The following is a 23,331-nucleotide window of genomic DNA, read 5'->3' as shown; positions in this document are numbered from 1 at the left end:
ATATGCAAAACTGTAGCATGTTGGCATGTTATCATTCCTGTGCCAGATGTTGTATGCAAATTTTTAGCATGATAACCTGTTAATTTCACATGTCGGTGTGTTTAACCTATCAACTTCCTGCCAATGTTGCATGAACCAGATGGTCATCAGATGCAGTTCATTCCTTGCTGAAATGACAGATAAGATTGGCTGGGAGATCCAGTCGTTCTCCATGTGTCTCTGTCTGCATCCTCAGAGACAGAAGTTCAGCTTGTTTTATTCAGATCATTGCCAGGAAATTATTAGCAAAATAAGGCACCCGTGAAATAGAGCAGAATGAAAATATATATATATAAATATATTATATTTAAAAAAAAAAGATTGCATGAAACACTTTCAAAACATGCTGCAGTGATATAATCAAAATGGTATGGTCGAATTACTGATGTAAATTTGTGCAGTGATATTAATATATATGAGTACTCTCCGGAGGAAATGTCTGGGGCAAGCAGAGGGGAGTACCTCAGTCACTTATACTACTCGTAGTGTGTCAGAGAGCAGCTGTCCCCGTAGGCTTGACTATCTGTGTGTGTTTGGGTGGGTGAGAGACACACACAGAGTGAGAGAGGTTTTGATGTGCCTCCCATACTAGCTTTAGGTATAATGAGCTGTAATAGCCACAGGGGCTGAGCTCTGTTTCTCTCTCCCTTTCACACAGAGCAGATGTTACTCCGTTCATTGGTTTTATGACCCCTTAGGATTACAGAAAAAAAAAAGTGCAGTCGGGTCATTGTCTGACTGACATGTAGAGTACAAGCTGGTTAGTGATCAGCGCTCGATAAAGCATGCCTGTCTGTGCATTAGACAGTCAGGAAGAGAGCGAGCTGGAGGAGGAAGCAGGCCAAGAAACACAGAAAAAGTGATAATTGGGTGCTGACAAGCAACTAGTCAAACGCAAAGGAAACTCACCAGATAATGTGGTGGAGAGAGGGGGCGTCGATGGGGGGATGGAAGCTCGAGTGGGGAGAAAATTGTGAGCAGAAAAATGGGACAGGACCTGAAGAAGAATGACAGTGTAAGGAGACAGGGAGGAATGCTTCAGACACCCCTTTATTAAATAAAGAGGCCTTTTTCTCTCAGTCATTGTGACCTCATGTTATAGCACAGGACACACACTTACACTCACACACCCACACCCACTCAGACTGATGTTCCATTAGCAGGAGACCTCACAGCTTCTAACCGAAAATCTCATAACAGCATCTGTAAGATCTCTCATATCCTGTCACCCCTTTCCTCTATCCTCCCCTATTTCTATTTCATCTCTCTTCGCGTTTTCAGCAGATTGGATGTGGTGTGTTATGATAGGACTGTGTGGAAGCCTCTTTGATCATACAGGATAGCGTGATAGACGTTCAACGCACAGTGCCTCATTTAAACATAACTAATTATAGACAAATTTTCTTTAATTTCTCGATGTGAAGCAGTTTGAGATATATTGGGGTTTATTTTCCATCAGTGGTCTGTGATCCTTGTAATAAACAGTTGCTAATGCATTCATAATGTATAAGGAGCCCATTTATTCTACACATACGAGCTCAGGAAGGAAAACTTTGCATCTAGCCTGTTTTTGGCCACATCATATTAGCAGATATATATATATAAATGTAGAAAACTCTGGATTTCTCTGTTTGCAGGGTGATGGTGTTCCCTTTACTGAGATTGAGCCAGTAGTTATTACTGTGAAAAGGGTGACATCTCTGGCATGACTGTAATATTCACAGATGATCTTTGACCTTTTATTTTTTGCCTTCTTATGACAGCAAACATAAACAGGAAATGTGAGGAGAAAGACGATTGAAATGCTAGACGGGCCCAAATCCAATCTCCTCCAGCCCTCTAATACAGTCATGATTTTGACTTCTGCATGGCTGCATTCATCTGCAGAGAGAAAATAACATTTGAGAAATATCTGAGCGATATTTAAGACAACTAATTGATTATTCTGATTGCTGATGAGCTAAGAATTTGTGTAATCAAGTTCCTACATTCTGCAGACACAGTAATTATGCGGCCGTGAAAAAGTCTTGAATCCTGTTGCTTTTGTTACATGGATGAATGCGATGTGTTAATGAAACATTTTCTCATCGTGCCAAAATGTATTCAGTATTGTGAAAATCATTTATGCCCCTGACCAAGACCTTAGCTGTGTCAACATCTATTATTTGACAGCTTTGCAGACTGACAGCTGTCAGCTAGTCACAAATAATTGCATGTGAGTCCACAATATCATCCACACAGATTAACAAATGTGCCTTTGTTTCTCATTGTTTTCCTCATTAAATAGGCGTACCCCACGGCATCAAGTCCAGCCGCGTGGGCTACAATTAAAAAGTGTAGCAATTATGTTTGGATTTTGTTGTGATAATTTCACTTTCATTTTCTACAAAAACTTTTTATTCATTTAGAATCACATAAAGGAATGAAATAGGACATCAATAATACATTTTCTGACTGTTTGCTAAACCCATGCTTTGAAAAGCATTCGTACAATCATGGCTCAGCAAGTGTCACCAGACACAGCAGACCTGTCGAGCTTTGGATGTCGTCCTCATGCAGAAGTGTGCACCACCTTTTTATTGAATTTGGGAATTGAATCTGAAGTTTGCCCACCAGACCTTCTGTGTGGGACATGCAGGTGTCATTATATGCAGCCATCTGGTGCATATCTAACGCCACTTTTAAAAGTTTCATAAGCTTGATAAGGTAGCTTGCTGCAGCCGCTAAAACTGCTACTGGCATTTGCCACTGACATTTTAGCAGACAAGTGCCTGCAAGAATTGGAAAAAATGCCTTTTTGTTCCTCTGTCTGACATCAAGAACCCATTATTTTAAGACTTAGAAAGTGGCTATGAGGATGAGGACTCTAAAAGTGCAAGTGCAGTGGTGGTGATAGTATTTTTGTGCTTAGCCCTTGTTCCTTAATGCTTTTGCTGTTTTCCAACAGTTGTTCTCCGCGCAAATTACTGGTAGATTTCGTTGTCATCACAGGACCTGGTTCATAGTGAACTGCAGAGGCCACAGCTTCGCAGCGGGGAGCCCAAAATTTGAGTAAATGCAGGTGTAAAATCCTTGGGTATTGTACAATGTGGATTAAAGAAGATCTCATTACCAAACCCAATATTTTGTCATTAGTTCTTAATGAATATATAATTGTTACCCTGGGTCCATACAATGCCTAATATCTTTTACGCGTGTATTACATAACACATCAATAAAGCGAAGACACAGAGGCAGACAGATGAAGGAGCGGTGCTCTGCATCTTACACTCAATAAGGTGTTGAGCTCGTGTGATCGTGTGTGTGTTGTATAATAGATGTGCCCCCTGCTGTGGACTCAGATCCCACAGCACAGCCTTCAACTTCACTCTCACCCCTTTCTTCTCTGTTAAAGAGGGCTCCCACATGTCTCTTTTCTGGCTGCAAGGCGTGACCCTTTTCTTCTTCTTTTACTCTGTATCCTGTCCTTATTATCAGTACACGCTCCTGGGGATGATGTGTAGACCTCAGTTCGTCACAGTTTGCTTTAGTGGTTGCTCTGAGTTTTTTGTTTGAAGACCTGCTTGATTTTTCAAGTCTCCTGAGGAAGTGATCACTTTGTGTTGTTCAGCAAGATTTTTGTTACTGTGGGTGTGGACATTCATTTAGGGTGTTGAAGTAAGAGTGACAAGTACACTATCTATATATAGGCTACAAACAGAATAATAATCATCTATCTCCAGTCGTTTTTGCACTTCCTGAGAGTCATGTGGTGTTGGTGTATGTGTGGGTCCTGGGATGAGAGCACTGCCTCTTTGTTCTTCGTCTTTGCTCTTTTCTTCTTTTTCCTCTTTGTCTCCATCCTCACTTTTTCTGCTTCCTCCTACTTTACCTTTCTTTCTCCTCTCACCCAATTTCCCAGTTGAACCACTTCATCCCGCATTCTGACTCATCGACAGCTCTCACAGCGAAGAACAAAGGAATGGAGGATGTGAATGGGCAGGATAATGGATAATAAGTATGAGAAAGACAGGTGTAGGCACAGTTTCTGTATTTATCTCTCTTTCTATTACTTCCTGACCCAATACGCCTGCATGTGTTGCAGCCAGCATCCTGGGTCAGCAAGTGACGTCCGCTTAGTGGTGAGGCTGGACTCACATGAAGTGGAGCTGAAGATCGCCCACTCGCTCTGTTTCCCTCTCAGCAGTGCTCTCAGTTTCACAGAGTAATTAACAATAATTACCCTACTGGCTTTGCCAAATGGCCATTTGCTTTGCAAGACACACAAACACAGACACTTAAGGCTATTGCACACCGAAAAGCTGTAACCACTTCAGCTGTGGCTGAGCATTTGCAGCGTTAACAGTAGCGTTGTGAATGTCAGTAAGTGGCCAAAAGTATGCGGACAAGCTGTCCATACACCTTGTTGGTGGAACGTGTTTTTTAAGATGAAGTCCAGTTAACAGATTCCAGAGGAATTAATTCATTTAAAGGTTTATCAGAGAGCAAAATGCAGATTTGGATTTGTAATACTAATGTGACTTAACAACCCTAGAAGATAACTATTTTATTTGTTTGGCAGATAGAAACAGTAGAAATGTGCTGTTCATGTTCCAGAGTCATGCACTGGCAATGTGATTGGTCAGTGCATTACCTTCCCAGATGACGTATTGAACCTGGTTTACCTTTTTGGCTGTGCAATCCTGCAGTGTTTGGCCAGACCCCTGATTCCACTGGAGTGAATGAGAGGGCTGCTTTTTTTTTTCCTAACACAGGGCTCAAGTCGGTCTGAGCAAAGTTGGTTTGGTTGGTGTGGTGGAACCTGACTGGCCTGCATGCAGCCCTGACCTCAACCCCATCAAAGACATTTTGAATGAATTGTAACGCCGACTGTAAGTCAGGCCTTATCACCCAACACCGCTGCCTGACCTCACTAATGCCTTTGTAGCTGAAGTGGAGCAAATCCCTGCGGACAGTTTCCAAAATCTTGTGGAACGGCTTCCCAGCAGAGCAGAGGGTGTTATGGCTGCATAGTAACGCCCATAGTTGTGGAATCAGCTGTGTAACAATCACACAGTATGGATGTCCACAAACTTTACTTAGTTGTCCACATACTTCTGGCCATGTAGTGTAGTTAGTAGGGTGAGTTGTGTTGACTGCCTCATAATATCGTTTGGAGTGGTATTTGCCAGCAGGCAGAACATTTGTCAATATATGTCTGAGAAAAACTCCATCATGGAGACTGCCGTCGTTGCGTGCCCTTGACATCTAATTCATATCTGACTGACCAGCAGCCAGTGGCAAAAGTTTGACATTTCCTAACTGAGGTTAAACTACCACCAATGAAAAAACAAAACAGAGCCAAAGCCTTTCCATTTGCTCTATAAACAGGCACATAAACACATACAGGCGCAAGTAAATGCAGAGAGAACCACAGCGAAATGACAGCTCTGTGGGTGCATACATGTGTTTATTTGTGTCATGTGACCCAGAACATTTATAGCAGTAGTAACATCCAGAGGGCAGTGTGAACCTCTCCAGTTCTTCCTGTCATCATCATAGTCCATGACAAGACGACAGCAGAGAGCACAAACAAACACTGCTATTTGATTTCTTCTTTCTTTTTTTTCCCTGTTTTCTGCTTCGTCAACTTCAGTAGCTGTCGCACACATCACGGAGAGATGTTAAAAGTTTGGGTGCATGCAAAATGTGCAGATCAGACTTCAGAAATTATCTTTTTCTCCTCGTGCCGTCTTTGTGAAATCTGTTTTCCTCCGTTTTCCTGTCCTTGTGTCCCCCCCTCTTCTATCCCTGTGTGACTGGACTTAAAAGGCCAGCTTGAGGGATGACAACCGTCGTTCACTTGAGAAGGCTGAGCGAGTCAGGGAAGGTCTGGAATGGAGCGAGATGAAAGCAAAAATTGCAGATGAGGTAGAGCAGGAAGAGAGTCGCTTTAAAGATTTATAAAGGATTGACAGCTTCTGTGTCAGTCAGAAAGACGGAATAACACATGCATGTTCACATCCACACACGAGAACCTCCATCTCAAACTGTGGAAGATTACCTGATTCATCAGTGAAAAACGTCTTAATCACGAGTGCTTTGAGATCCCAGTCTCTACAAAGGAGATACAGATGAGGAAAATTACATTAAATCCTTCACATAGTCCTTAAATTGTTATTTATTTCATGGTAATAAAGCCTCATTGAGTGGCAGTGCAGTGCATGCACAGTTTTTTGCAGTGGTGAAATGACAGTGCCAAATGTTTTGAATATTTTAAAATTGCACTGAAAGGAGGCATTCCCATCGAATTCAACACACTTTCTCTAGCAGTTTTGGGGGTTTGTGAGGGAAATGAAATGCGTTCATTAGAACTTCCAAAGATATGAACAATATCTGGCATTTGCCATCAGGAACAAATTTTAATATCTGTGTTTACTCTTCGGTAATGCGGTGGTAACACTCGGATGAGCCAGGAGGAGGTTGCAGCAGCGCAGCTTTTGGCTCGGCAAAGTGGCTGCACTTTCTTTTAACACAGCATCATCCCAAGTTCAGTGTGTGTGTGGGGGGGAATCTGTTAACTCTGTGGTGACTGACCCTCGATGTCAGCACAAAAAGATGGTCCCACCAGTGTGTTTTTGCAGCCAAACCATGTTTTTTTTTTTTTGGTTGAGGTTAGAATTAGGTGCAGGTTAAAGGATGACAACAATATGAAAAATGCTATCACCAATAAATGCTGTGAAAAGGACAAAACTATTAGTCCGTTCATTCTTGCTGAAGACATAAAAACAGGTTGCAAATGTATGCTTTCATTTCAACAATATCCTAAAACTGCTGGGCACTATTGTTTTTTGTAAAAGCTTCTCAATCGGGAGTAAATAGTGCTTTTGTCAGGGACTATTTTCAGCGTGGATTGCTCTGTGGTATTTCCTGCAGCAGGACCGTGCATGTGAGGTTGATTTGAAATAAACTGCAGTGCCCATTGTCACTGAAATGAAGAAACATATTAATCACTGTAACGGTGCAGCTTATCGATGTGTTTACCAGTTTCGGGATGGCAAATCTTTAACTGCTCTGTATGGCTACGCTGTGGCTCCAAATAGTTCGATAATTTCATTGTTGTGGTCTTTTTGTGCGATTTGTTGACTACAAGAAAATACCAGAATTTTCCCAGATTTGCTCTTTTAAACTAGGCACACAGCAGTTATGGTCAAAGCAGAGCAAGTCAAAACGATGTCCTCACAAGCGACACAAGTGTGTGCGTGTTGCGTGTGTGTGCCAGAGAACGATTCTCCTGCTGTTCCTAATCCTTCCCAGATTGAGGTCAGTGGGGCTGTTGGAGGATCTCGGTGTGTTTACAACCTCAGCCCGACCCTTGGAATTGCTGAGATTGGCTGGAGCTGTCTGATTGGTTCTGGTGCCCAGACTTGCCAGTTTGTAGGGATCTGATTGGCCCAGAGGACTTGAGATGAACTCAAAGTTTTAAATACCTATGTGAGAAGCAGGCAGAGGGACGAGATTCAGGCTGCTGTTGTCACATTGTTTTCCGGTTGGGTCCACAGAGGGGACGGGAGTCCTCGTCAGAACTGGGTTGCGGTTGTTATAGTTACTACTGGCTGTTCTCAGAGGCCTTCAGCATCATGTAGGAGGGTTGCTATGGCGATGGCAGGTTGTAGCGTAGGTGTGTTGTTGTGGTAACAGTATGTCTACGTGAGGTTTCCGTTCAGTCAGTGTTTACTGGAGAGTCGGAGGGAGAGGACTTGGAAACACCGGGTGATTCAGGGAGCAGAGTCAGACTTTTCTTTTTTTCTTTGATTTGATCTTGATTTTTTCGGACGGAACACTTTACGTTATCTTATGATATAGATTTATATCACAGCATGGCAGTTGCGTGCAACATCACATATAAATCTGATCAAAGTGACTCATGAGCTTGATTCCACTGATGCCACATCAGAAAAAAAACTGCAAAACTTCACTTTACTTACCAATTCTGCTTATTTTTAATTACTCATTTACTTATTTAGACAACAGTGTAAGATCATAACACAATATTATTCCACTGAAAGTTAGTAAATGATCATGTTGAACAGGTACAGCCATTAGCAGGAGCAGAGTGCTCATCCTAAACCTGGAATAGATAAAGCATCTGAATATAAACACGAATACAGGCCTGCTAAGATTCCCATGTTAGCCATTTTATCATACAACCAGCAAACAAATATATCAGCAGAATAGTTTTAGTGCTGCCCATGACTACCATTTGCCTCCCTTGCTGCTTGGCTGTTTATCAAGCGCTCAAGGTAATGGAGGAGTGCATTAGAGGGCATATTTCAGTCAGACCTTGTCAGTATTTTCAATATTGCTTTAAACTATCGCAGGAAACGGTTTGTTTTTCTCTGGACTGGCTGTATATATCTCCAGCATGCTTCATCTCATTACAGAGCCACTGCGTCTGACCCACCTGATTACTCCCTTTCTTATCCTGCCACTTCTGTTTTATCGTTGTTTCTTTCTTTGAGTGTCTTGTTAAACTCCAGTAACCACATGTCAAGCCTCTTCTCTCCGCCTCCTCTATCTCTTTTCTCTGATCTCTCTGCCTTTGTTCCCCCCGTTTGTTTCATTAGTGGTGTCTGTTTCTCTGTTCTCGCAATCCCCATCTCTCAATTTTACTCATCTTTTCACACACAGACACATTAGCGCACACGCCGAGCCACATGACTGCAGTGGGGGAAAGTAACTTTACTCAAGTACTTCAGTACAATTTTGAAGGACTCTTGAATGTTTCTATTTCATGCCACTTTACACATCTACTCCACTGCATTTCAGAGGTAAATGTTATAAATTTTAGTCCACTACATTAACTCGTTACAGATTCGTATAAGTATACAAAATATAAATAACATTAATTATGAGGTATGATTATAGGAGAAGCAGTCTGGGGTATATAAACTCATTTGAACTTATGTCCACCTTTAGCAGCTGCAGCATTAAGTGATGCACACATTAATGCATCAATAATTAGAATCCAATTATATTATATAATATACTCTACATTATTATTTAATACAATATATATTATTCTGAAATGGGCCATTCTGCATAATAAGTACTTTTACTTCTGGTGCTTTAAGTATATTTTGATGCTAATTCTTTTTCTTTAACAGAGTATTTTCTACAATGTGATATTGCTACTTTTACTTAAGTAAAAGATCTGAGCACTACGTCCACCACTGCGTGTACATACGTGTAGTACTTGTATGCATCTAATGATTGCTGGAATGAAGCTTCTCTCCTGCACCTTTGTTTCATCATAGAAGGTGACTTGAGGAGAAGAGCGGACCCTCAAACGTGCTGATTTCTAGTCTTCACAATGACAATCCCTTAAGAGCCTGAATAGCCAAACATCTTGACAAAGCACTCCACTAGCATAAAACCTCACAAAGCACTTCCATTTTCAGGGCTTCTAAGAGGGGCTCACAGTCAGCGCAGTCAGCGCGTGGCAATGCAAGAAAGCTTCTCTCGGCATTTATTCGCTCAATTCATTTTATCCCAGCCTAGCTTAAGTGGTTGACTGCTGTCCATTGTGAACATTGACTATTGTGACATCTTTGTGTGTGCTCTGTTTCTCAGGCGTGGTGTATGTATGCATATGTGTGCATACATGTGTTTGTGTGTGTTTTTACACCATCCATACGCTCACAGTCTCAGACAAAAGGATAGCATTCACACACGTCCAAACACAGCTGAAAGCTAACCCTGTGGACAATGGAGCTAGTTGTTTTTTAATCACGACCTTTCCTCCTTTTGGTTGTGATCAATACATGATGTTTTTGGAATCTTAGGTCCAGTACTTCCTTTCAGCCTCTTTTTTTTCCTCTCTTCACATACCCATATACAGCGGCGCCCTGGTACATATCCAAAAATACTCCTTAGCTCCTTTTAAGAGCTATACATGTTTATTTCCGTCGATGTGTGGAGTTTTTCCAGCCTGCTTTCTTAAATTATCACATCTTGATGTCTCTGTTGCTTCCTAGCACTTGACTGGCCGCCTTCTCTCATCTCCGCTGTTATAACCATCTGGCTTGAAGTCCGTCTTCTGTTCTCATTTGTATTATAGGTAGAAGGGCTGGGGTGAATATATTATGGCAATTTTAAGCTTTAAGCTGTTTGTGTATTTAGTATGTGTGATCAAAAAACATTTAGCGAGAGGGAGTGTGGCTGTAAGATGCCCAGTGTGGAGCTGTTTGTTTGCAATTACAGACCATATAGGATAATATCAATCTAAGAGGGGTGCCGGAGGGGGCTCTGGAGGCGTCTGGCTGTATGAGATTGAGAAAATGCCATCAGCGCACGATAACATGTCAAAGTCACGTATGGAAGAGGAAATAGAGGGCAGTCACCTCAGAACAAAAGCTTGGTTACATTAACACTTTATCCTCACACTGGGGAGTCAGACATTTTCATCCACTTACAGCAGAATGCCTGTTTATTTTCACTTCCATTATAGTAGGCAGAAGTAAAAACTGTTATATCGTAGAAAGTTGTCCACATTTAACAATAACAGCACTGCATGGTATTTCTTATAGACAGGTTGGGGGTTCATGTGGTGTTTAAGGGACCAGCTAACACTTTATAGAAAGACCTGACCCTGAGTGCTGATTTGCTCTCCTCTCCTTTGTTTTTGCAGTCATCGCTGACTCATTGACAGTCACAGCTCCAGCCCAGACTCTGTCCAAGGTGGAAGGCGACACGCTACAGCTCACCTGCGAGGTGTCTCGGACCACAATGCAGCACACCCACTTATCCGTGGGTTGGTACCTGCGGTCTCCAGAGGACGCGGCCGCTCCGCCTCAGGAGCTCGTCACTTTGTCAAGGGACTTTGTTCTGCGCTCCGGGGGACCGTACCGGCAGAGGATGGCCGCAGGGGACCTCAGGCTGGATAAAACCAGCGCCACGGCCTACAGGCTGACCATTCACAAGCTACAGCCGGTGGACCAGGGCCTGCTCTACTGCCAGGCTGCCGAGTGGATTCAGGACACAGACGACAGCTGGTTTGCCATGACGCGCAAGCAGAGTGACAAGACTCAGCTCCGCATTCAGCCCACTGGTGAGTAAAGGGAAGAGATTCTGTGGAAAAGAGAAGGGAGCAGGGAGGGTAAAGATGCTCGTCTGCTCTTCTACATGTTTTCCTAAATGAAAAAATTAGGAGCATGCAAAGAAATAGCAGCACAGTGAAAAATGTTCATGTATTACCAAACAATTTATTCCATACATATTTATACTGTGCAGGTGTGCGTATGTGTGCTCTTTCTCCTTGTGTGCAACTATGATGTGAAAACCACTAACGGACTATGGAGGAGGAGGACCCCAGTATCTATACTCGAGCCATAGGCTTTAAATTATTGACAAAGCCTTCTGAAACACTGAAACTGATTTTTTTTAAATGTGACACGTTGAAAACAGCTTTTAAAAGATTGACACTGCTTTTTAAAACAATGAAATGTTGAAACACGGCTTTCTGAATAAAATATTGTACGAGCTCTTTCAAACGTTTGCTTGTCAAAGGAAGTAGACAAACTTTGTTTCAGAAAAGGCTGAATGCAGCGACACAAAAGAGTGGTGAACAGAACACAACAGGAGAGTTTGGGAAATCCAACATCAGAGCACAGATGGGACCTCTCTGGCTGCTCTGTCAAAGTGATGACTCTCAGTCCGCTTGGAACTTCGACTGAGGCGATACCAAAGAATATACCAGGGATTGTCCACAACTTTTGGCAATGGAAAACCAAAAATAGCGAGCCGAGCCAAACTGAGCCATGTCATGCAGTCTGAACACGGCAAGTACTGCTAGTACAGGGAGGTGGGGCTGGTGTGGGGCTGCCACAACAGCCAGAAAGTCAGCAAGACTGTGCCAACTTTTAACGTACAAGGCCAATTAGGCCAAACAGGTTCATTTTGTTCGTAACAATTAGCATGCCATGGCTAAAACATACTGGTGGTGGATAATCTGCCAACACAACAGGTGAAAACATGCAGGTTCGTGCTTGTTGAAAAGGCATTTTGATAAATTACTCTTACTGGCTTTTTCGCTGTGAGGGTTTGATTCCACATACACTATCAAGCATAGTTGTCGTCAGCTTGAGTATCATGCACTGCACCTGGGTTCACCTCTCTGCCCAGCTGTGTATGTGGGTCTCTGTCTCTGTGGTTTCTTCAAGTACCGATACAAGAACCAATCTTCAAAATATTCTGCCTTTGAATCATCTGGAACTGGTCATTCCCACTGGTGTGCCTGAATAATTTTTCACATTTGCACACTCTTATTTTTACTTGATTATGCCAGCGAAATTCTTGAACTGTTGAGCCCTGCTCTTCGGTCCCCCCTGTCCTTTTGACAGACACGCACATGTGGGCATGTGGGCCGGCTTCCTCTGATCGCTGATCGGTATCTCCCACTAAGCTCATTAGCTTGCTAAAAAGGGCTTAACTAAACCTCCACAGACTCCCCGCTTTTGTATTTGTGTCTGTTTGATGGGCAACATTGCAAGCACGTCCAAGAATATTTTAACCAGCTCCAAACAGTGTGGGTGTTTGACATGGGAGGCCTATGGATTCCACTTACACAATCTCCCAGGCAACAGGTGGCCCAGAGATCAGAGGCCAAAATTATTTTTTTCAATCACTCCACTTCAATCACTTGTTCTTGTGTGCATTAGTGGGAGAAACCATGCTGGTTTAATTTGGCTCTGAAGGAGGAGACTGTCTAATGGAAGGGAGTTACTAGCCGGAGGAGGAAGAGGAAGTGGGGGGGCGGCAGGGAGACATGGGGTTGAGAAAGTAACAAGGGGTGCATGATGGAAGTATGTGGGAGAAACAAAGAGTGCACTTGGGGGGTGGGTGGAGGAGTAGGCCTCGTATGATAATGATCTAATAAGCTGTCTGGAGTGGACAGACCAGAAACAAAGATGGCTTTACGACTCCTCACATGTACTTACAACCTCCCACCCGACTCGACCCCTTCACACCCATTGTGCTTTATTCCGCATCCACAAAGAACGTCTTTGTATGCTTCCAAGAAAGAGCCACGGAGATGGGTGATAAACTGCTTTGACATTAGCTCAATTACCAAGGCAGCACGCAGTGGCGAGTGTCTCATGCCAGTAAATCATTTCAAAGTGGAGTCATTCTGCCGTTCCTCCATTAAGCATCAGATCCACTCCGGACCAATACAAGTTGATGGTGCCCTAGATAGTGCTGTGTGGATGAGAAGAGTGAGAGGGAGTGAGAACTCAGATGTAAAGCAGGTTTGTCAGATGAGTTCCTGCTACTTTAGGGAGGAGACAAAAAGCACAAAGAGCTCCCCTCTCAGCAGCCTTCGTCACTCTCTGTCTTCTCTGTAATCTATAATGGATGGAGGTGTTGTTGCGTGACAAAGAGAATACAGCAGAGTTGTGTGTGTCGCTGTCTGTGAGTGCTCGATTTTGTGTATGTGTGTGGATTCATTTTGATTTCCTCTTGTGTGCTTAGGTAATGCACGGCGAGGGCGCATCTCGCATACCTTCAGGCTAAACTTGTATTTGATGTTGCACCTGTCCATGTGCATATTTGGAACAGAGCGAGAGAGAGAGAGAGAGAGAGAGAGAGAGAGAGAGGGAAAAATTTGGAAAGGAGAGGGTGCCGTTCGTCCATTAGGCTCATATTATAAAAGATGGAGTGGATCTCAAGACAACCCCATCACTATCTAATCACCCACGGCCTCAGCATCAGAGAGAAGAGCGACGGACAGAATCCTAATGCACCTTCCACTCTCAATTTTTACCGTCTCTCTTTCCCTTTTCTCCCACCTCCTCCTTTCCTCTCACGTCACCTCTCATTTCAGTCCTGTCTCATCACTGCATTTTTTTTTCCTCTTCCTCAGTTTTTCTCCGTCACCCACTTCCTCCTTACTCCTTCTGCTACTTCATACTTCTTTCATTTTTTTTCTAATTAGCTCTAACAACTAACACATGCTGGACTGAGGCTGTTTTCTATCCCGTGTCTCTGCGTCCTCTCATCTGAGCTCTTCCTGTGAAACATGGTCCTAGAGCTCCGTGCTGAGTGGTGACAAATACTTGCCAAAGCAGGTCAATGCCCTTTTCGCTTTGCTCCCCTTCCTTCACAATTAATCACATTCAAATGTCATAATACAATGTCTTGCTGCTCCTTTAATATATTTGGGCCTTCCACTTTACCCTGATGCCATTGCAAGCATGCATGCATGTATGTATGTATGTGTGCCCTCCTGCTATAATGATTATTGTCACTACTTAATATTCTAGTGATTATTTATCATTTAGTCTGCAAAATGTCAAATAATAAAAATGCAATCTGCAGAAAACAGTCCACAATGCAACAGCACAGAGTGAGAAACTGTACTGTATGTGTGAACAGTATCCTTTTCCCTTCCACTATAATGTTCCCCTGCATAACGAGCTCTATACCAATGGCAGGCTTTGAACTTTTCCACACAAGTGTGTTTTTTAAGGAAGTCTGTTTAAAGTCTTTGTAATTACAGCTCGGGGCCGCCACCTCACTGAGAGGCAAAGCAGCCGTCTCTGATACGTGCCGTGCTCATCATCTGGAAATTAATACAGCAAATAAAACTGAACACTCAGCCGTATGCACACATGCAAGCACAGCGGCACAGGCGCATGTGCGGCATGATGTGGCTAACACTAGCAGTGTTTACTTTGTCTGTTCTGTCTTAGACCGTGCAGGAGGAGGAGGAGGAGGAGAGCGCCTGACTGTGTTTCAGGCTGCTGAAGAGAATTTTAATTAGATGCGTTTTTTATTGCAGAGGTGAAACCAAGGGGGGAGAGAGAGCGGAGCTCTCTGAAAGATCAGCATTTTGCCGGAGTGATGCACTGTGTGACCTCAAGCTTCTCAACTTTGCATTCGTTCTCTCTCTCTCTATCTCTTCGGCACTAGCTGATGCTTTTTTATTGCCCCCACCCATCCTTGACCACCGCAGACCCCATCTCCAGCCGCCCCCTCCCTCAATCCTCTCACTCTCTGTCTTTTAGCATGCAGGTTCAGCACCCCAGACTGTGGATGTTGAGAAAACGTAGCAGTGTCATGCATTTCAATTGTAGCCCATATTTAGACATCAGTCTTGTTTTAGACATCAGAAACAAGTTGTTTGGAAACCTAACAAATGTCACCTTCTTGAAGAGAGCTCCCCCACTCCTACGCTCTTTCCATTCTGCTGCTTTATTTTTAAATCTAGTGCTGTATTCAAGAGTTTTGTACTTTTACCGGTATTGGATAAAATTCTCATCTTACTAAGTCACAAAAATGTGTTCAACAGGGAGATTTTATTGTTTGTGTGTACATGCATCATGCTTATATATGGATTTCTATCACTGAGTGTTTCCCTTGCAATACATATTACATACAATACAACATAAAAAATTTCCCTTAATCTGTATTTTTCACTCTGTTTCCTCTCCATCTTATTCACTCAGATCGGGACTTCAGCATCCAGGTGAGCACGGAGCGACGGTCCTTCACGGCCGGTGAGCCGCTGGAGCTTCGCTGCACCATCGAGGCCCAGAATGTGCCGGAGCGTTTCTTCTCGGTGTCGTGGGTCTTCAGCAGCTCACCGGTGGCCGTGGTGGGCCCCAGTGCCGTGCCTGTCCTGGGCCCCGATTACATCGCCCGCGAGGCAGCCGGTCACATGACTGTACGTAAAGAGAGCGCCAACGTCCACCTGCTCAAGCTGCAGCACCTCCGCCCCGAAGACGCTGGGAAATACATCTGCCGTGTGACAGAGCGGGAGAAGACGCCCACGGGAGACTTCATCGACCGCAGCAAGAGGTCGCGCAATGTCCAGATCACAGTCCAGCCGCTCAGTGAGTAATAATCTGTTCATGAGGCCACTGGCTTAGTTGTCCTTAGTTGTCAATTACACTAAGAATGATGAGCTTTTCATAATAACAGTTTTATCTTCATGTAGGCAGTATGGGATGTCATGCTGTGTTCCTCTCCAGCCTCCCTGTCTGTCTCCCTCTCTCTCTCTCTCTCTCTCCCCAAGGTGGCCTATAAAAGATAGCTGCACAGCCTCTATTGTTAACTGTGAGTAAGAGAGGAAAGGACAATGCTGCTCTTATTCCTGATGTATTTTCTGTTTGAGTGGATTGCTAAGGATTGGTAATGCAGCATTATGGTCCTTACCATTTCCTTGGCTTAGCTGGTCGGGGGGGTAACACTATAGTAGGATAATGGAGAGCAGAAGAGTCCAGAGTCAAGGAGGCTGAGCTAACAGCCATGAAATTAAAGCGTGAAGAAAGAAAAGAAGCAGAGAAAGGCGCGCAGCTCTCCAGGGCCCTCTAAGTGGTTCCCCAGGCTGAATTAATGTGTTCTGCTGGGGCTAGACCTCTTCAGCTGGGTTAAGCAGGGCAGGCCGGTGGGGTTGTGTCAAGCTTGCAGCTCAGCGATGCAAATTTACATTCTAAAACCCCTCTCGCAATCCTCTCATCAGTCACCGAGATTTCTCTTCATCTCAGTGGCAGCAGGAAAACACCCCTCCGCCAGTTTGGGTCATTCGCTTCGTCCCTTTTTCTCTCTGTATCTCCATGTCTCTTAGGGCCGGAGCAGTGTGTGGCGACAGCTGCTACCAGCATAATAAAACATAATAACAGCAGAGTAGTATCTCCTCTCACACAGCCAATACTCCCTTATTTTGACTGCTCTGCACCCCCCTGCTAAATCAGCCCAAAACAATGGCCTCAAGCCTGCAGCAGTCACCAGGGAACCTCTCTGTATGGGAGGTTTTGTTTTTCCAACAAAGGACCTTAACGCCCCATAAAGGAGGTTTATAGTGTTTACACAGGATAATGGCCATGGTTATTGAAGGAGAACTTCCATGAAACACAGCAGTCGTGGTCAGGTGGACATGTATTTCATGCGTAAACTGTCCTCGTATGCCTACTTTCTCCACCTCACACACACACACACACACACACACACACACACACCACAAGATTTCAAGATGTGCTTCATCACTCTAATTGGGGGAATTGGGTGCGAGTCAGTAATAGAGTGTGGCAGGGGTTAAAGTTGATGAGTCAGAGGCAGGCAGAGGTGACAGCAAAGGAAAAACAGACGTAAACACTTCTGACAAATCAGTGTTGATGGATGAGTTTACCTTTGCAATGAGAAAGGGAGAGAGAGCTTACATGCCACACTGAATCTCTATCATACAGATTTAAAGGACAAATGCAAAGTTAGAGGGAAAGAAGAGAGGGGGTATCAGGCCTGGAGTTAGATCACTTTTAGGGCAAGGCAACTTTGGCTTTTGATAAATACAAACTGATAATATTAATTTGGGCATTGCAGCCAAAACCAGTGGTACAATAGCAATAAGTGATCATTACTTATTATGAAGACAAAACAGTCTCCAGTCAACAGTCGGAAGTCACTGAATTAAAGTCGAAATCATTAAAATTGGAACTTGAATGTTTGACTGTAGCACAAATGCTGTCTGGTGTGAATAACTCATATTAATTGTTATATTTTAATAATGTCCAATAAAAATGTGAAGGGTGATCAAGATTAATCTGAATGAGTTCCAACACCCTTGCAGCTATTCGCATTTGAGTGTGAGATCATAAAAGCAGTCACAAAAGTGACTGAAAACACTTTTTTTTACATGTTAAACGTCAAACACACTGATGAGGAACTTCTCAAGGCGAGACTGCTGCTTTCTTCTTGTCACTGACACTGCAGACACACAGCAGCTGACAGAAAGAGGGGATCATATTAGACAGAGAAATATTAGCTGTTTCTGGGTGAAAAACGTGTGATGACAATGTTGAGCTTTCAGGTTTCATCAGGACTCATTAAGAACACCATCAAGCACATCATGTTTGCACACAAAGAGCAGCCATTTACTGCATACTGCCGCTCACTTGGAGCGGTCAGCAATTGTACCACGGCGCCCCCCCTGGCCCCGCCTCTGGCAGCACCCCTGGCCATACTAAATTATTGAACACGTATATCACACTAACGTTTGTGATGGCTTGAACTGCTTCTCTTCAGTGAGGCATCTGATGTCAGATAGTAGTGATGATGATGATGATGATTATGATACACGCAGCTGGTTTTCCAGGTTTGGGTCAGTCAGTCTTGAGTGGAACGGAGTCTTTGTCAGTTTTGAAAAGAGCTGCTCACAGCAGTAGGTCATTGCTTTGCAGCTCAGTGATTTCATGTTGCAGGTTGTCAGGCACATCAGCTGGTTCCACGTCAAACAGCAAATATGTTCAGTTCCTTTTGTTTAGTTTTCGTGTCCTGAAACCTCTTACAAGAATGCCCGAAGGAGTTTTCACACTCAGCAGCGCATTCAGATGTCATAGCTGGATTTTGTTCTTGCAGAGTGGTAAAATGCTCAGTGTTTCCTCTTTCCAGTTGCAAATGTTTTTATATTTGAAAGGAGAGAGCTGAGAAGCTGGCGTGAGGTTCAGCTCTGAGAGGTACTTGGTAATGTCCACCATGAAGGCCAAATCACACAGACAGTTGGCTATTGCTGAGTTTCTGCATCAGGATTTCCTTCATCTCTATGAATTATTCCAGAAAAACTGACACTTTGGAACAGTTTTACTTTGTCTGGTGCTGACAGCTCCACAGCAGCAACAAGGCACTCCTTCACAAATTCCTCTTCTGAATGAGGTTTCAGCTTCTTAGCTTTTAGCTCACTCACCACAAAACTTTCCTGCAGAGCACTGCCTCTGTCAGAATGTGGTCTGTGAAAGCTTGTTGGGCATCAAGAGCATCACCCATATCAAAGCACCTTTGTCCTTGTAGCTCATCCAGTGCAGCATGTTTTGAGTTGTAATGACTCTTAATTAGCCTTTTTCTTCACTGCAAGCTCGGCCTCTCCAACTAACTTCTACACACTGGCGCATCATGTGGCAGAAGGAGCGTTACAGCCACACTTCAGGGCATCCATGGCACCGGCAGTTTGGCTGTGATATAATTCCTGCCCTGTGATATACTATAATAGAGATAACAAGCTTTCCATGGTTAAAAAACAAAGAAAGAGCAGGTGGGAAAAAATGCACACACGTAAGAAGTAAAACTCAAAGAGGAAGGAAAAGGGAAAGTTAGAGAAAGGCGAAGTTGTCCAGAAACAAGACAGTTTCATGGGAAGCAGAGTGTGTGTGTGTGTGTGTGTGTGTGTGTGTGTGTGTGTGTGTGTGCGTGTGTCTGTGTCTGTGTCTACTCGCATAACTGTCTAACAATCCTCTCTTCACGTCTCAGTGTGAAAAAGTGATAGAATACAATATGTTCTTGGTTGAGAGGGAAAAAAAAATATGCAGCTGTTACAATGAAAGACAGAAAGGAAGAGGAAAAGGATGAAGGGTTTTCCTTTTGTTCATTTGAGTGTGATATTCCATATTCAGAGAGAGCTCACGCTTATTAGGAGTGCTGGCGAGCTGAGAGGGAAGCAGCCGAGCTTGGCCTGAGGGGAGAAAAAAAAAAAGTAAGAAACCTTAAGTCACACCCCCATGAGACAGCAGCCGCGGCCCCCGCAGAGCTGAGAGAGCTTTTGGGTCAACCAGAGCTCCATGTTTGATGGACGCTGAGGTGATGAGAGTCGAGATAAAGCAGAAAAACAGAGAAGAAGAGCCAGTAAAGACTTTCATCCTCCTCTTCATCTGAAGTGCCGCTGAGCCCTGTGATCTGAGCCTTCTCTCCTGCTCCCGTGTGGACTTGGTCAACAAGCCACACAGGGTTCAGAGGCAGAATCACAGCCCGCTCACACACACTCACCAGGGTCTCTTCTTCTGGCTGTCATTCCAGTGTGCCCGAGGCCAGTTACCAAACCGCGCTATCGTCCTCTCACACACACACAGAAGCATTCAAACACACGTGCACAGCACTCGCAGAAGACTGCGTTAAACTCCCGGGAACAGGCTCAACGATTTGTTTTAATGCCCCTGGCCTCCTGTACTCTGTGAATGTGTTAACACAGAAAATGTGATTCCTGTTGTCTCTGGGATTCAGTGTGAGGAGTTTTTGAGGAACTTTTTCTCAACTCATTCTCACCTCCAGGTCTCTCTCTGTCTCTGTTTTCTCAGAGAGCAACATCACAGTGGCCTTGTCCAGTAACTCTTCCGAGGTCCTAGAGGGTGACGTGATCCAGTTGACCTGCTCGGTTTACTCCACCACAGGCCCCCTGTCTGTCGTCTGGCAGTGGACTGACAAGCAGGGGACTGCACCGGCTCAGGAGGTGGCCTCCGTGGATCGGGATGGCACTATATGGCACAGTCTGGCCTACAGAGAGCGCTCTAGCTATGGGGAGATACGTGTGGAGAAGGTGCGGGGCGACACGTTCTCCCTGTCCCTGTATAATTCCTTACCTGGGGATGAGGGCCAGTACCGCTGCACAGCCACAGAGTGGCTTCAGACCGGCACGGAACCAGAACTAAACTGGGAGAAGATTGGAGAGAAGTCAGCCACCAAGACACTCACTGTCAAGACTGTTGGTAAGTTACTGCAGCCTCATCTAACGCCAGTATAGTGTTTATTCTGATTCCGCCATGTCATTAAGGCATAAAGGCAGGAAGGGTGCTGTGGCGGCTGCAGCCCCCCCTGCTGGTTGGAGTGAAACACATTTGAAATATTATACCTCTTTGGATAATCAATACTATAAAAAATTCAATACTTTTTCATGTTTAAAACAATCCAATCTCCGTTAATTATGCATTATATTGTATTGAAACTTCTGAAGCTTTGAAAGTTTTAAGAATAGTATTATTAATGTTAAGTATTATTAACTTTATCACAAACGTGTTGGTATGGGTTCAGTGACTTTTTCTGCACCAGCACTGTGTGAAGGAAGATTAATTAAAAAAAAAAACAAACTATTACTGTATGTGTGCCTAGGACTTTTCTTTTTGCCATTGTATTGAAAGAGGTATTGAATAAAGTTTTTTTTTTTGTTATGCTAGTATTGTATCAAAGTTTATAATTCAGGTATCTTGACACCATTAGCCATAAGTATGAACAATGGTGAAATATATACAGTATATGAAGTGACAGCTAAAAGTTTAGAGGGGCTACTGAACATAACTGAATGATGCAGGAAATGAAATAGCACATTTCCTCACTTAAAATAGTCCAAATCCAACTAGAATATAGGCTGCACAGAAAGAGGGACACAGCACACTCTTGTTCTTACACTGCCTGACTGCTTTCATCCTGTAAATCCTGTGTTTTCTTGTTTTGCTGAAGCTGAATCTCAGTGTCTTCTTGTGCGCACAGAGCAGCCACTAACCCCCGATCAAACTATGGAGATAAACAGATTAAAACGAATGCTCTGTGCAGTTATTCATTTCATTTTAGTTTTGTTTTGACAAGCAGCAGCTGAGCTTGTTGCAGGTGTAAATATCCTCGATCATATGGATGATATTGTTTATCCTGCTGTAATATTATTTCCATGCAAGGTTCGGATTTAACTACATCAGATTTAACCCCCCCCCCATTGAAAATCCGTCCCTGCGTGCATGTAAACCTTCTTAAAAGACAGCGTGTCTGCTGACATGCACACCAAATCTAAGCACGCCGTACGGTTTGTGATTTGCTAAAGACTTGTGAATGGCGAGGGCAGAACATGCAGTCCACATAGTAGACCATGGTTTATTCATGCACCGCTCAGGGAAATGAGCTATTAAGACACACACACACACACACTCTCACACCACCTGCCACACATCATGAGCAGTGCTACCGTGACACCCATCATAGACGCGTGCGCACACACACACACACACACACACACACACACACACACACACACACACACACACACACACACACACACACACACACACACACACACACACACACACACACACACACACACAGCCATATGGATTAGCCAGAATTATTAGAATGGAAATGCAGCGGCAATGTGTTTCACAGTCTGTGGGTCTCCTCTGTCAGTGCTGAGTTAAGCTGAACATCCTCGGTACAGGCTGAGGAAGCCACTGGAGCGGAGCAGTGAGGAGCTGGCAGGCCAGGAGTACGGTGCTCAATACACACACACATACACACACAGCCAACGGATTAGCTCCCTGCAGCAGCACACAGTGGTGCTGCAGAGAAGAGATGTCAGTTTTTAAGTGGCCATTTGTTAAGTTCGGGCAACAACAGAAACATTAGTTTGAGGAACAAGGGACGCATTATGCAAATCAGGGAAAAGAAGTCCGAAGCCGCTTGTCTCCTTGCAGCTGCACTCCTCGACATCTCCTCTGCCTCTCCTCCATGCTTGTTGATCAAAGGATTTTCTAAATGTGCGCTCTTGTGTGACGGTCAATGTGTGTGTTTTACCTCGTCTCAGATTTGTTTTGGAGCTCGTTTTTCTCACTTTAGCTTCCAACTGCAGTTTTATTGGACCTAAACCCACCATGCGGATAGAGCACTTTTTTCTGTGTTTCATCTTTCTTCTAGTTTACTTCTCTTGCCTTGCTTGTTTGGTTCTTGCACCTCATGAATAAAAAAAGAAAAGTTGTGCTTCAGTTTCCTTCTGAGCTTGGGCTTCACGCTGGCATGTCCTCTGAGTGAACCAGTCTATAGACTGAAGCTCAAGATATTATATATGGCCACTGTACCTTAATTTAGTCCGTGGCCTCCTCCTTTGTGTTCTCTCTTGCTGATGAGACCTGGAGGGGATGGGAGAGGGATGTCCCCTGGCAGCCTTGTGTTTTTGTTGCCACGGTGAGGACAAAGGTGCTTGGTGGAGATTCTTCTCTGCAGCTGATTGGCTTAAGGGGCCCTCAGGGTGTCTGTGGTGGCAAGTGTGTACAAGTGAGTAGCCTATAGACACAGTCTCACCCTCAACCACACACACTGTACAGTGACCGAAACAAACTCATTCATGTTTATTCACACGGACAAAGAGATGGGAGTTGTATGGGAAAAATGGATCGCCGTGAAATCCTCTTTTCTGTCACAGAGGCAGGCAGACAGTGAGGGACATGGATGGGGGGAGGAGGGGTTCAGGGAGATGAGAGATAGAGTGAGAAGGAAGAGTTATTGTCTATTAGAGAATTATGGCCGCAGGCGGCTGTCCCAGCAGTATCCAAGTCTGGACAGAGAGCCATCGATTACACACCCTGAAGGACATCGGGGTTGATGGCTGTCGGAGGGAGAGAGAGGGTGAGGGACGGTCGAAAGTGATGTGGCTGTTGACAAGAACATAATGGAGAAATCTGCAAAGTCTCAAGGAAATGAATTATGTGATCTGGCAAAAATCAGACTTCATGAACA

General features: G+C 44.1%; 2 protein-coding genes across 3 annotated transcripts in view; one reads left to right on the top strand and one right to left on the bottom strand.

Moving 5' to 3' along the window:
* Nucleotides 1-23,331, bottom strand: part of gpm6bb (glycoprotein M6Bb) — a 387,662-nt gene that overhangs the window by 334,615 nt on the left and 29,716 nt on the right. The gene's annotated exons all lie outside the window — the stretch shown is intronic.
* igsf3 (immunoglobulin superfamily, member 3) overlaps nt 1-23,331 on the top strand; it is a 72,081-nt gene that overhangs the window by 29,334 nt on the left and 19,416 nt on the right. For both annotated transcript variants that reach the window (XM_070976773.1, XM_070976774.1), the window contains exons 3-5: nt 10,709-11,128; nt 15,525-15,911; nt 20,139-20,546. In XM_070976773.1, coding sequence (XP_070832874.1) covers nt 10,709-11,128; nt 15,525-15,911; nt 20,139-20,546 — 1,215 coding nt within the window. The remainder of the gene's footprint in view (nt 1-10,708; nt 11,129-15,524; nt 15,912-20,138; nt 20,547-23,331) is intronic.

Source organism: Chaetodon trifascialis, chromosome 12, assembly GCF_039877785.1.
Source record: "Chaetodon trifascialis isolate fChaTrf1 chromosome 12, fChaTrf1.hap1, whole genome shotgun sequence".
NCBI classification, from domain to species: Eukaryota; Metazoa; Chordata; class Actinopteri; order Chaetodontiformes; family Chaetodontidae; genus Chaetodon; species Chaetodon trifascialis.
Note: the sequence above shows the minus strand (reverse complement) of the source record. Positions and strands in the feature narration are given on the sequence as shown.